General features: G+C 36.1%; 1 protein-coding gene across 10 annotated transcripts in view; it reads left to right on the top strand.

The window, feature by feature from the left end:
• PUM2 (pumilio RNA binding family member 2) overlaps positions 1 to 12,476 on the top strand; it is a 71,180-nt gene that overhangs the window by 53,002 nt on the left and 5,702 nt on the right. For 5 of the 10 annotated variants that reach the window (XM_053972423.1, XM_053972424.1, XM_053972419.1 and 2 more), the window contains exons 13-18: positions 1,106 to 1,342; positions 7,608 to 7,875; positions 8,425 to 8,554; positions 10,103 to 10,237; positions 10,498 to 10,635; positions 12,288 to 12,413. In XM_053972423.1, coding sequence (XP_053828398.1) covers positions 1,106 to 1,342; positions 7,608 to 7,875; positions 8,425 to 8,554; positions 10,103 to 10,237; positions 10,498 to 10,635; positions 12,288 to 12,413 — 1,034 coding nt within the window. The remainder of the gene's footprint in view (positions 1 to 1,105; positions 1,343 to 7,607; positions 7,876 to 8,424; positions 8,555 to 10,102; positions 10,238 to 10,497; positions 10,636 to 12,287; positions 12,414 to 12,476) is intronic. The other 5 variants (XM_053972418.1, XM_053972420.1, XM_053972417.1 and 2 more) reach the window with 3 other exon arrangements.

The following is a 12,476-nucleotide window of genomic DNA, read 5'->3' as shown; positions in this document are numbered from 1 at the left end:
TTTCAAGTGACCTTTATGTTGTTCCATGCCACCAGCTTTAGTAGGAAGGTACTTGAAAAAGATAAAGGTTATAGAAGTAAAAATTCTGACCTTTCCTTTTTAAGTTGAAGTAGTCAATAGTAGTAATCAATTTTCCAAATTCAGCTTAAGAAAGATATTTGTTATTAAAATATCCATAATCTTGGTTTGGTTCATGATTATAATAATGTTCAGTGTTTAAAACAGGCACTCTAGTTTAATACTTCACTAGTATGCAGCAGATACTAGAATTTAACATTTCTAAAAACTTTTTATTGTTCTCCTAATTTGTCCTAGACTGTTCATCGCCCTGCTGAATGCTGCTGTGCAGGATAACCAGTCCTTCACTAATACACTGTTATCCAAAGCCTCTAGTCTAATTTGACTTTCAGAAACACTGATAGTAGTAAAATCACATTTTTAGTTTCTCGCTTAATTTTCCTATCTCTGCTGTGCTTCTCATCTTCTTTCTTGGCCTACTCCCTCTTTATAATACCTTTTCAAAATACTTCTTTAAGAGCCATAATTCTCATAGGGAATTTAAAGTAGTCATTTTTTTCCTACAGGTGAGGGGTTCACAAATGAGAAAGTTCAGAAACAGCTGAACAGCAGTATAACTTATTTTGTGAACCCTTAAACAACAACTAATTTCCTCTAGACTTTTTCCTGAAATGAGTGTCACTGTCTGACTAATAATATATGGTGGGAAAAAAAATTATTAAATAATTTAGTGGCAATATTTTTAGAATCATTTATCCTATAAAGTGACAGTGTAATCTAATCTTAAAAATTCAATATTTGTCCCAAAGCCTGAAGTCGGGCGTTTAAAACAGAGTACTGTAATATTACTATGAGAAGTCTAGTGTGAAATGTTGAAAAATATGGATGTTGGTGAAATTATTTGCCAGTGGTATGTTTATACCCACTTAGATTTATTTAAAAGTATGTGTGGTTATCACAGTAATTGTCTTTGTCATAACGATTGCTGTAATTATTGTGATCGCATCTGTTGTTGCCCAGCTGTAGTTGGGGATAGGTTTTATTCAGTTGACACTGTGTAATTAGGGTCTTTTTATTTCTTCTTCAGTTGGCAGTTCTGCAAGTAGTAGTGCCACAAGGAGAGATTCTCTATCTACTAGCTCTGACTTGTACAAAAGATCTAGTAGCAGCCTAGCACCCATAGGGCAGCCATTTTACAATAGTCTGGGATTTTCCTCCTCTCCAAGTCCAATAGGCATGCCTCTGCCAAGCCAAACGCCAGGACATTCACTTACGCCACCGCCATCACTTTCATCACATGGATCCTCATCCAGTTTGCATTTAGGTAAAAAAAACAAAAACAAAAAAACCAAAAAAACACTTTTTGTTTGTATGTGTGTATGTATTTCTATGTGTAAAATATATGTTGCATAAGAGATGTCACATTACCTTTGCTGTTAAACAGTTTCGTAATGAAGAGGGGCCATTCCTGAAAGGTGAAGAGCATGTTCAGATGCTTATTGATTTGACAGTGGAGGGCACTCAGCTTTTGGCAGTATCAGGCCAACAACTGATTTTTCTTCCCTTGCAGAAGCCCAGTAGAGAGCCCAGTAAGAGTTATTGGTCCTTTTTCTATTATATTTCCACAGTACGACAAGCAAAGGTGCATTATTTTTGTTTCTCCTCCACTGTGTTGCCACTTTAAGGACATTTTAGATGATGTGTTTAACAGTGAAGTGACTTCCATTAATGCCCCTAGCTATGATAAAGTAGAAAAGTGAGCAGTGCTCTCTCTCAATGTAAAATGTATTGCAAGGTGATTTTTGAATCACTCAACCTCATGGCCCAGTTACTTTGCCAAGAAGACAGTAGTTTATCACCAGACTGATGGAAGGAGACAAAAAAAAAAAAAAAGCACTTGTCAAAGAAGTAGCAAAGGCCTTGTTACTGGTGGCTCTCTGTTATCAGATGTATTTTTTAAGGAATGCTGAAAATAATTTCTCAATTTTTTTTTTTTGGCTAGTAAGATGACATGGGAGCCCAACCTTTCTTAAAAAAAAATCATTAAAAAAAAAAGATCAAATGAAACCCCACCACAATACACAGTATATTTAGAAGATAATGCCTCTAACCAGAGGTTACCTAGTACAGTTTCTTTTTTCTGCTGCAAATAGTTGCAGTCATTTAATTTGGATGCTAAAATCATACAGTGAAACTGGATGTAATTCATGATTGAGTTGCCAGTTGCTCCAGTAACTTCAGTGCACAGTTTCATGCTTGCAATAGGCAGCATAATCCCCTATACTTCTTAGTGCAAATAAAAGAGGAAAAAAAAATTTAGATGCCTACTGGAATACACCTAAAGTGAGAAATGTGTGAGTGATTTGTATAGCAAGGTTAAATAATTAAAATATATTACATTTGCAGTACAGTATCCCCTTCAAGGTTAAGTGCTGAATACCCAAAATAAAACTGGGCAAGGGGATGTTTCAGCACGTTTTATTTTTTTTTACTTACCTTTTTTCCTTTTTCAGGTCTACAAAGTGCACCTTTGGGCTGAGACCAAGCATGGAAAGTTTCAGCCCAAATGGAGGCTTTTGAGAAAGTTCTGAACATCTGACAATGGGGTTATCATGGAAATCTTTTTCTTTCTTTCTTTTCAAAGTACTCTCACCATAGTTTTCATATTACTGAAAACTATACTTAAACCAAATTTTGGAAGGCATTATCTAAAATTTAAAACAGTCAAAGTTTTGTTTGTTTGACATTTGATAAATGTTAAAAGATTTTTTTCCAGTTCTGAGAAAATAGACTGTGATCAGTATAGAGGATTGCCTCTATCAGCAAAAATTGTTAAATACTGACTTTGACCCATTTTGAACTGTTTGGCAGTGTCAGCTAAGCCTAATAGCTTGTTAAAATCATGTACTAGATCATTGTGTAACTGCCAGAATATACAGTTGTACTCTGAAAATTGACACTTGTTGGCTTCCATGTGTCCTCTTCATCCTCCAAGTGAAGTGGACCATGATTACTGATAAACTTTTTGCTATATTACAAAATCAGCCTGAAATTTGGCAATGGAGGACTTTTGGATATTTGCTTTCACAAAAATGCAGTAATTTTTTTTAGCCTTTCTGCCGTGTGCCATATTTTTGTACAGTTGCATTCAAAGTGCACCATCTAAGAGTTTAATACTATTTCTGCAGTTAATTGTCTGTTTTGTTATATTTATTTCAGTGGGTTCATCGACCACTCTTGGAAGCATGTTTTGTTCTCACATACAAAAAAAAATAAAAAAGGTTTCTCACCAAGTGAGAAGTTATACCTGAAATCAAACAGGGAGTGTATTTTAAGAAGGGTATGGTTATCATGTAGTCACTTTTCAGAGTAGAACAACATTTTAAGTTCATGTCTGCATGCAGTTTCCATTGGTATTCTGATAATGCCTGTCAAATGCAGCTCTCCCTCCACCTTCCAAACTTGTCCTGCCTGCTTTTACCAACAGGTTCAGCTAAGTTTAACTCTTGTTTTTAAATGGGCATCAAACTCGGTTGCTCCTGTTTCAGCCACCAGAATCTAGAGCACAACACTGGGAAAGGGTGCATGGTTTTATAACCCCTTTGTCAGACACTGCTGCAATTTGTAGCTTAAAAGAACAATTTCCCTTTTACAAGAAATTTGTGACATTTTACTGCTTTTATCTCTTCTCACCAACTTTTATCCAACGTATTAAAATAGGAATGTGCTAATGACTTTGTGCTAGTGTCAGTTTTCCTGTATTTAAAGGGATTTGTCAGTTGTCTGTGACTGCTTCTTTACTGTAATCAGCTGGAGCAGTAAGGTCATGAATTTGAACTACCCTTTCACTCCCAAGTACAAGGAACTGCAAGAGGAAGTAGTTTTCCATTGTCATAAAAAATCCTTTTAGATTGGTAATCCTTACCCTGTTTGATGGTATATTGCAGCATTTTAAGAGTAGGGTTGTGGTGTAGAGTAGGGTTTTTAAAATCTGGGGTTTTGGAGGTAATTATTTCCTGTGTGTTGTGAGCCAGGCTTGTTAGCAGTTGGGATTGATGTTTCATTTCAGAGATGGTCATTCTGGGTGAGAGTAAACACCGCTTGGCAAGGCAGTGTGGGCAGCTTTGCATTGCCTCAGCTGTGTCCCTCCTCTGTAGGGCTGCAGTAAACCAGTCATTGTAAACACGTGCATTGATTCCTAAAACATACATAGATATGTGTAATTCTATTTTCCATATGAAGAATAAACTTTAAGCTTAGGATGAGATTAAGCTACTTTTTTACAGATGAACAAATACTTAATAGAAATTAAGTTTAAAACATTTATATGCGTGTATGTGTGTTACTAGAACATACTGCTGACACACGTAAATAAGTTACTCTGCAGTAGACGTGTTTTCTGTCTTTATTAGAAATAATTGAAAAAATACTTCAATAAATACTAACAGACTAATGCTGTCAAAATAAATGTGCCTGGATCTAGTTTTTAATGTCTTTTTCATGTTCTCCTTAACACCAAATATATTAAGGAGTCAATTATTGAACATGCTTTGTGTCCTTGAAACTTAGGCTCTGATTTAGATGATCTGTATCTCCTTTATATCTCTCTGCCTTTTCCTCCCTATGGATTAGCCACGGGGGTTTAGGTTCAATTAAACTGTTAAACAACTTTGTATTACTCAGTGCTTTGGAGATCTTTGTTTTATAAGATCAGAAGTGATAGCTGATTGATTAGCTGAATAATTAACTGCACACTTCATTCTGCAAGAGTTTGGAATTGTGTGGCTATACTGATGTTTAATAAGTATTTTAATTTTTCAGTGTTTTCTTCAGTAGGTATGTTCCCCAAATAACTTACAAGATCTAGGCTGTTGCTTTCCTAGTTTGGTGAAGAAAATAGGCCATTGTACTCACAATTATGTCTGCATGTAATAAGTACCTAAGACAATATGCCTTTATTTTGGGAGTTTACTGTTTTTCAAATCTGCAGAGTTGCCACTGAGCCATAACATTACTGTAATTAAAGGTTATGTGAAAAAAAAGCGCTAATTACTAATTAAATTACTCTTTTTTATAATAGTATCCAGTGTTTTACAAGGTTGTGCTTTCTGAGTACCACAGGTTCTTCTGGGCACAATGGATGTGCTTTCTTAATACAGCCTTCCTGTATTATTGTCCTGCTTAATGTGATTGTCTGAAATAGTCTCAGAGACTAGACAGGAGCCTCCCAGTTGCAGCATAGTTGTCTTACAAGTCTTAAAAAGTGATGGTTCCCAAATTAGACTGAAAAAAGGCTTAATAATTCTCAGCAGGAAATGTATATTACACATATATAGCATATTTGTTAAAAGCTACCAAATTTCTTAATTTCTATTTTAGTTGCTGGATAAATTATCACATTTAATTTATAGAGATGAAGGCTCAGTTAAAACCCAAGCTGAAACAATTCCTGATTCACATGTTCAGTTCTATGACTGTGCATGTTGACTGAGCATATGATCAAAACTGCCCTATTAGTTTCTGGCACAGAATTGAGCATGTGATCAGTGGAGTAATAGTGATCCTGCAACAGGAAAGTAGCCTATAATTTCCTTTCAGATGGGCTCTGGTGCCCTCTCGTGATATTAAATAGTGTTACTGCACAGCACATACAGGGAAGCCAGGATTGCAGTGGTGTGCAATGTTTACATAGTCCAGATGAGAAATACCATCATTCCAGCTGCATAACATTTTTTGTTCTTTAGAAGTCCATTCCTAGAGGAGAAATTATGGCAGAGCATCACTCTGCACACTGCTTCACCTGCAGAATGTTGGGTTTTTTTTTCCTTTTGTTTGTTAGTACCATAGTGTTTCTCAATGGAAACTAAAAATGATAGTTAGAAAAATTTGATTTTTATGGCTGTACAGAATTAAGAGGCTTTAATTTAAGAGAAAACCTAGTGGTTTTTAAATGGTATTGTGGGGCACAAAGTATTTGTTGATGTTTATCACAGAATTTTGAAGACTAATTATAAAATAAGTACTAATTATTTCTGTTTTAGGGCATAAGACTATACAGTGCAATAAATGTGATGCTTGATGTGTTTTTCAGAGCACTAACATCTCAGATTCTGGTACTAGAATTTGACCTTTTGAGAAAGATAACTTTACCATTAATACATTGCCAGTCCACTGTAACACTGTTATTGCCTGGCCTTATAAATACTTGGAACCAAAGGAAAAGAAGGATTGGCTAGGGCACAATCAGCTGGGGAGGGTTTTTTTGTGTTTTTCTTTTTTCTTTTCTTTTTCTTTTTTTTTTTTTTTTTTTTGTTCCATTTTTCTTCTTTTTGCCTTGTTTAAAAATTAAGTTGGTAATAGAGCACCATTCAAACAGCACATACTGCAATTTGTTTTAAATTCAAATGTAGATATTTATTCTGTTGAATTTGAAAAGGCTTTAATTATAATGTTACTTCCTAGACAGGGAGACAAAATGCTTTCCTTTTCCAATTCATAGTCAATACTTTTAGGGAGTGTTCATTTTTTTCTTTCGTTAGTTTGATTTTAGTAGTAGAGTTGAGGTTTCTATGTGGGAATTGTCTTTGAGTTTTTCTGCTTGTAGTATAGTAAGAGTATCCCTCTGAAAAATCATACAACAGTTGGGAAAATGCTTTGGATGCTTTTTATGATAATTGCTGCCTGTTGTAAAGTGGAGGGAAGAGGCATGCTGGAGGAGTTCAGAGTGACTGAACTCTGAGACACACTGATCAGAGAGCAAGGTGTGAGGGGAAATGCACGGGACTGTAGAGTGACAAGAGCTCTAGGTGGAATCACTAGCAAACAGGAGTAGGACCTAGACACAGGGAGGCAATTCAGTTCTTAGAAAGTAAGGAAGGATGAAGTGAGAGTGGTGAGTGTTTGTGCAGTGAGGAAAGGACTTCAGGTTTCTAAAAGGAGCTTCAGTTTGAGGTATCTGTGGTTGTTTGATAGTAAGAAGAGCATTCTTAGTTATCTGGTTTGAAATTTGACCTATTTAGTGCTGAGAAGTGGTACCAGATTGAAAGCTTGGGATGCTAAAGTCATCAAATAACCTGCAGGACAGGTACAGCTTGGCAAGAGGCACCACATGTACCTCCCCAGAAATGCCCTTAACACACTGTAAGCTGGAAAGGTATCTCAGTAGGGACTGAAGGGTAGTTCAGATTTCATGGTCTATTTTGACACAATTGGCTAACTTCAAGACTACTAACAAGGGTATAAGCCAGTATGACTCGTGAAGTGGAAATCTGCCCACTAAGCTTAAGGCCCACCCAGTTCTAAGGTTTCTGTAAGGCTGAGTGGGTGTTCACTTTACCTACCTTGATATATTCTTCTAATGACATTTCTTTTCCTGGTGCCCTTCACATAAAAATGAGGAGGAGAATGGTTTTATTTATTGCAAGATAAAGCTATCTAACTCCTCCAGCCATAATGAGGTAAATATAAATAATGAGACAAAACTGTTGTTTTCTTTGGCTCCAAGGTGTATCTGTAGTTTTAGTTCACTTGCTGTTTTGCTGTTGCTTATTTTGCTCATGGCTGTTACTGACAGAGCTGCTTCCTTGTAGGAGGACTGACAAATGGTAGTGGTCGCTATATTTCTGCAGCCCCTGGAGCCGAAGCCAAGTATCGCAGTGCAGCGAGCACCTCCAGTCTCTTTAGCTCCACCAGCCAGCTCTTCCCTCCTTCGCGCCTCCGCTACAGTAGGTCTGACATTATGCCTTCTGGACGCAGCCGATTGCTGGAAGATTTCAGAAACAATCGTTTCCCTAATCTACAGCTAAGGGACCTTGTTGGACATATTGTTGAATTTTCCCAAGACCAGCATGGTTCTAGGTAATTATTACAAGAATAGTTAATAATATTGTACTGCTTTGATATTGTTTTATTAATATGAAACTTTTGAATGAGGTGCTTGTCATCTTAATTCAAAGCATCTTAATTTGGAGCACGCATTCTTAGGCTGACCTTCTCTAAGAAATTTCATTGTAAAAATAGTATTAATTTAGCTGCCTGTAGAAGTTCTCAGTGTAAAAATAGCCTCATAACTAGACTTGTAAGCTCTAGTATTAAGGAATCAAAAAGGCATTGATTAAGAAAACAAACTCTGTGGCATCTGGAATGTAAAACTATTTTTTGTCAGTACATCATCAGGTACTTAGTTACTGTTATTCTTTTCATCCTTAATGCTTTTCAAATGAAAGTTTTAAAGTCTTAATTTTACTAAAATGTATCCTTTTATATGCAGAGGTGCTACTTTCATTTTAATAAATTTTATAAATGTTAACTGCTTTCTTCAGAGTGTTGAGGTGTCTCATTGAAACAGTGTTTGAGAGGTTTTCCTGCTGTTGATGCAAAGCATAATGGACCTTTTTTTGCACTTAGATTTATACAGCAAAAGTTGGAGCGAGCTACTCCAGCTGAGCGCCAGATGGTATTTAATGAGATCCTGCAAGCAGCCTATCAATTGATGACTGATGTATTTGGAAACTATGTAATACAGAAGTTCTTTGAGGTAAGCATAGCACTAAGAGTATGGACATGCAAATGAAGTGCTGTAAATCTGATTAAATTTAACTGGTCTTTCCTTAACACCGTAGCAGAATTCTACATGACTTCCACAGAACCCAAGTGTGTAACTCTGCCTGGGTGTTTTCTGTTCTGTACCCAGTATTTTTTGCCATAATGGACATGGTTTCTCCTTACACTGGTGGTGCATGTGTTGGTGAACACCAGTGAATGCACAGGCTGCACATTGAAGCTTCACAAACCTCTGAGCAGAACTTGCAGAGACTTTGAGCAGATGAAAGGGAACGTAAATATTTGAAAAATGCTTTTTATTGATTACTGCATCGTGGTACAGAATGGGTCTGGAAAATGTACTTGCACTCAAACAGCTGTGTGAACTTCATCGGGTGCTGTGTATGAGGAAATTCCCATAAAATGTATAGAAGCAGAAGAGTTTTGAGTAAGGGGTATCCACCATAAGATATATCCAATATTACTACAACTAGAATTTAAAACAGATTTGTCCTCTCTTAAAAACTATGTGGTTAAAAAAAAAAAAAACAAGACTTTATCAAAGAATTACAAGATTTGGCTTACAGAGAGAAGAAAAAAGTAATACATGTGTCCCGGGAAAAATTATGTGTAGGAAGGGTATCTAGTATAGTGTACTTTAAATCAAGGACCATATCAAAGAGTGGTGGAGGGAAGGTGATGCTAGAAAATGCCCAGTAAGAAATAAAGATACTTGCTATAAACAAGAATGTAATTTTTAATGTGCACACTGTTTTTACTTCTTTTTTAATAACCAATCAAAACATCTTCTGTAAACTGTCACTGACATACGATATAAAAGATCTTGATTTTGCTTAAGGGTCATCATTTGCTATTTTTTCCATAATGTTAAGTTGGATGAATACACAGTTAATCATTGTTAGCTGAGTGTTTTCATCTTAATTCTGCAGAGCACTTCTCAAGAAAAAAGTGCATGTGGCCTTACATGTAATAGGGGACCTCAGTTTACTGTATAGGTAGGCAGGTGAAGTTCTTGGTCAGGCTTTCTTCAGAGCTGACTACAGGTGTAGAGTTTGACAATTCTCAGCAATGCTGCAGGAATATTGCCATGCCACCAGCTGGTTGTCCAGCTGGTCACTTCTGTGACCTCTCTTACAAGATGTGAGATATGCTGTACAAGATGGAAAGTCTGATTTGGATTCATACATAATAGTGACCTGTGATCAATTTGCCAGTACAATTTTAAAAAGTGGTTAGTTGCACTTAAATATTCCTATAGACAGGCAAGCATAAACTATATGATTTCTTCTGTTGTCTTTCAAGGTCATGCATTTGATAGGAGGTATGTGAACTGGATGTGGAATATTACAAAATGTTGCATTTAGAAAAGAAAAGCTTCTGGTAAATATACCCACCAAAACACAAAGTGAAAAATTATCCAAATATTACAGTCATGTACATCTTGACAATACTTACTCTGACATGTAAATTCCAGCACACTGTAATGTCTTCATTTGTTAACAGCATATTTATTTTCTTTTAGTTTGGAAGCCTGGATCAAAAGTTAGCCCTAGCAACACGCATCCGTGGTCACGTTCTGCCATTGGCCCTCCAGATGTATGGCTGTCGTGTTATCCAGAAGGCACTCGAGTCAATCTCACCTGACCAGCAGGTAATTGTAAGTTAGAGCAATGCTTTTTAAATTTTATTTATTTATTTTTATTGTATCCCTCTTTTTACTTCATTGAATTGATGATTATTCCCTTCATCATGAAATATCCTGGGGGCTAAAATAGTTGTTTAAATGAAAGTACTGAGGTACACAGTTAACACCAGTGAATATGAAGGTTGGAGTCAGGATGCAATTAAATTTTTCCCCATTTAAGGAGGGTGGGGGAAATACCATCATAAAGACAAGGATAATCTTTGTTTTTCCAGAATGAAATGGTGAAAGAGCTGGATGGCCATGTTCTGAAATGTGTGAAGGATCAAAATGGAAACCACGTTGTACAAAAATGCATTGAGTGTGTTCAGCCCCAGTCGCTCCAGTTCATCATTGATGCATTCAAAGGACAGGTAGTGTCAATGGTTCATTTCCTCTTTGCAGGTTGCTTAGATTTCACAGAAAAAGATCTGCAGGTCTTTGTCCATCATTTGCATGTACAAGAGAGAATTTGCCACTTTGCACTCAGCTTATTTTAAGTAGAATGAAAAAGGGAATGATGGCATTGGGAAGCTGTTGGAGAGACAGTTAATACGCTGTAAAAAGATGAATTTGTTGGAGAGAAGGCTCTAGAAAGACATGTTTGTATGTATTATAAATAATAATAAATATTTATGTAATATAAATACATACAAGGGACTTTGCAAGGCCAGGGTTTGTGTTTGTGTTTTGTGATAACACCATTTCACATTTCCTTCACAACTCTTGCAGGGTCATTATTTTTATAATAATAACGTATGTGCTCTCTGGTATATATTTTTCATTAAAAATTACATTTTCCTCTCCTGTTGCTTGTGTTGCACATGTGTCTTTCAGTGTTTCCCAATGAATGTCAGTCCTTAAGGAACTGCAGTGATGAAATTGACTAATCTGTTCCCTTCATATGGACTAGTGTGAAGGGGGTGTAGTATTTGTTTACTTCAGATTGGGGTTTTTGCTTTGTTTCCAAAAAAACATTATTACTGTAAGATTGATACTATGCTGCAGGCTAGTGAATGTTCTGCAGCTAAATAACATTTTAATCCTCTGAGACAAGTGTGTACTTTTATAGTCTTGAGAAGAATTGTAAAAATCTTACTAACTTGGCTATATAACTAAATTTTACTTTAATGGATGGCCAAATATATTTCCTAATAAAATCTACAATATCTTTCTCATTTTACACAACAGCAATACCTGAATTACCGTTGTACATAGTACTAAATTGCATACCAAGGTTTCTAGGGTTTGGTCTTTTTACACCAAAAAAGTGTGTATGAGGTACAGGAGATGCATTTTTTAAACTGTAAATACAGCCCCTTGATTAAAGTGTGAGTTTATGTACTGAATATCCATCCGAAGCACCAAGTAATTATATATAGAAAATGGCACATTTACATGATATTACTTAATCATTTTCTTGTGTCTGCATCATTTGAGTTGATGCCTAATCATACAAGGTTACAAGGTTCTGTATTCAGTCTTGACCAACACTGAAATTTTTGGAATTAATCCCCAAACCATAAATGTAGCTTTGGGAGAGGCAAGCAGAAGGAATAAGCAAGATATGGCTGTATGTTTTGAGTAGTTATTTACAAACTTTATATATGTAACTGGTAGCCTATTATGTAGAATATGAAATTGGTGAAAATCAGCCACCATTATTTAATTTATTTTTATAAGTGTCAAAGTCTTAAAATTTGAAAAGAAAGTAAAAAAGAAAGCTTGAAAGTTGAACAGCAGTTACCTAAGGGTCATACTTACAGGCTTTCCTTTGCAGCTATGTAGGACAGAAACATTGTAATGAACACTTGGGTTCTTAGTTGTATGTTTTCTGAGGTCCTTGACACATAAAAACTTGCTTTTTCATCTTTTCCTGACTTTCCTGGAAATGGAATTCTGGTCTTGGCAGACAAAACTTTTTTTAATAGTAGTTGTTACATTCAGTTCCATTTTGAATGCAGCAATATTGTAATAGATGTGAGCTTCGGTCGGTTTAACTTCAGTTTGCAATCCTGTTTTCAAGGTATTTGTACTTTCAACTCATCCATATGGTTGTAGAGTAATTCAGCGTATTCTGGAGCACTGCACTGCTGAGCAGACTTTGCCAATTTTAGAAGAACTGCATCAGCACACAGAACAGCTAGTGCAGGTCAGTGCATGTAGGCTCATTTTTAATGCACTTCAGAGTTTTTTGTTGCCATAATTTACTCCT

This window comes from Vidua macroura, chromosome 3 (genome assembly GCF_024509145.1).
Source record: "Vidua macroura isolate BioBank_ID:100142 chromosome 3, ASM2450914v1, whole genome shotgun sequence".
NCBI classification, from domain to species: Eukaryota; Metazoa; Chordata; class Aves; order Passeriformes; family Viduidae; genus Vidua; species Vidua macroura.
Note: the sequence above shows the minus strand (reverse complement) of the source record. Positions and strands in the feature narration are given on the sequence as shown.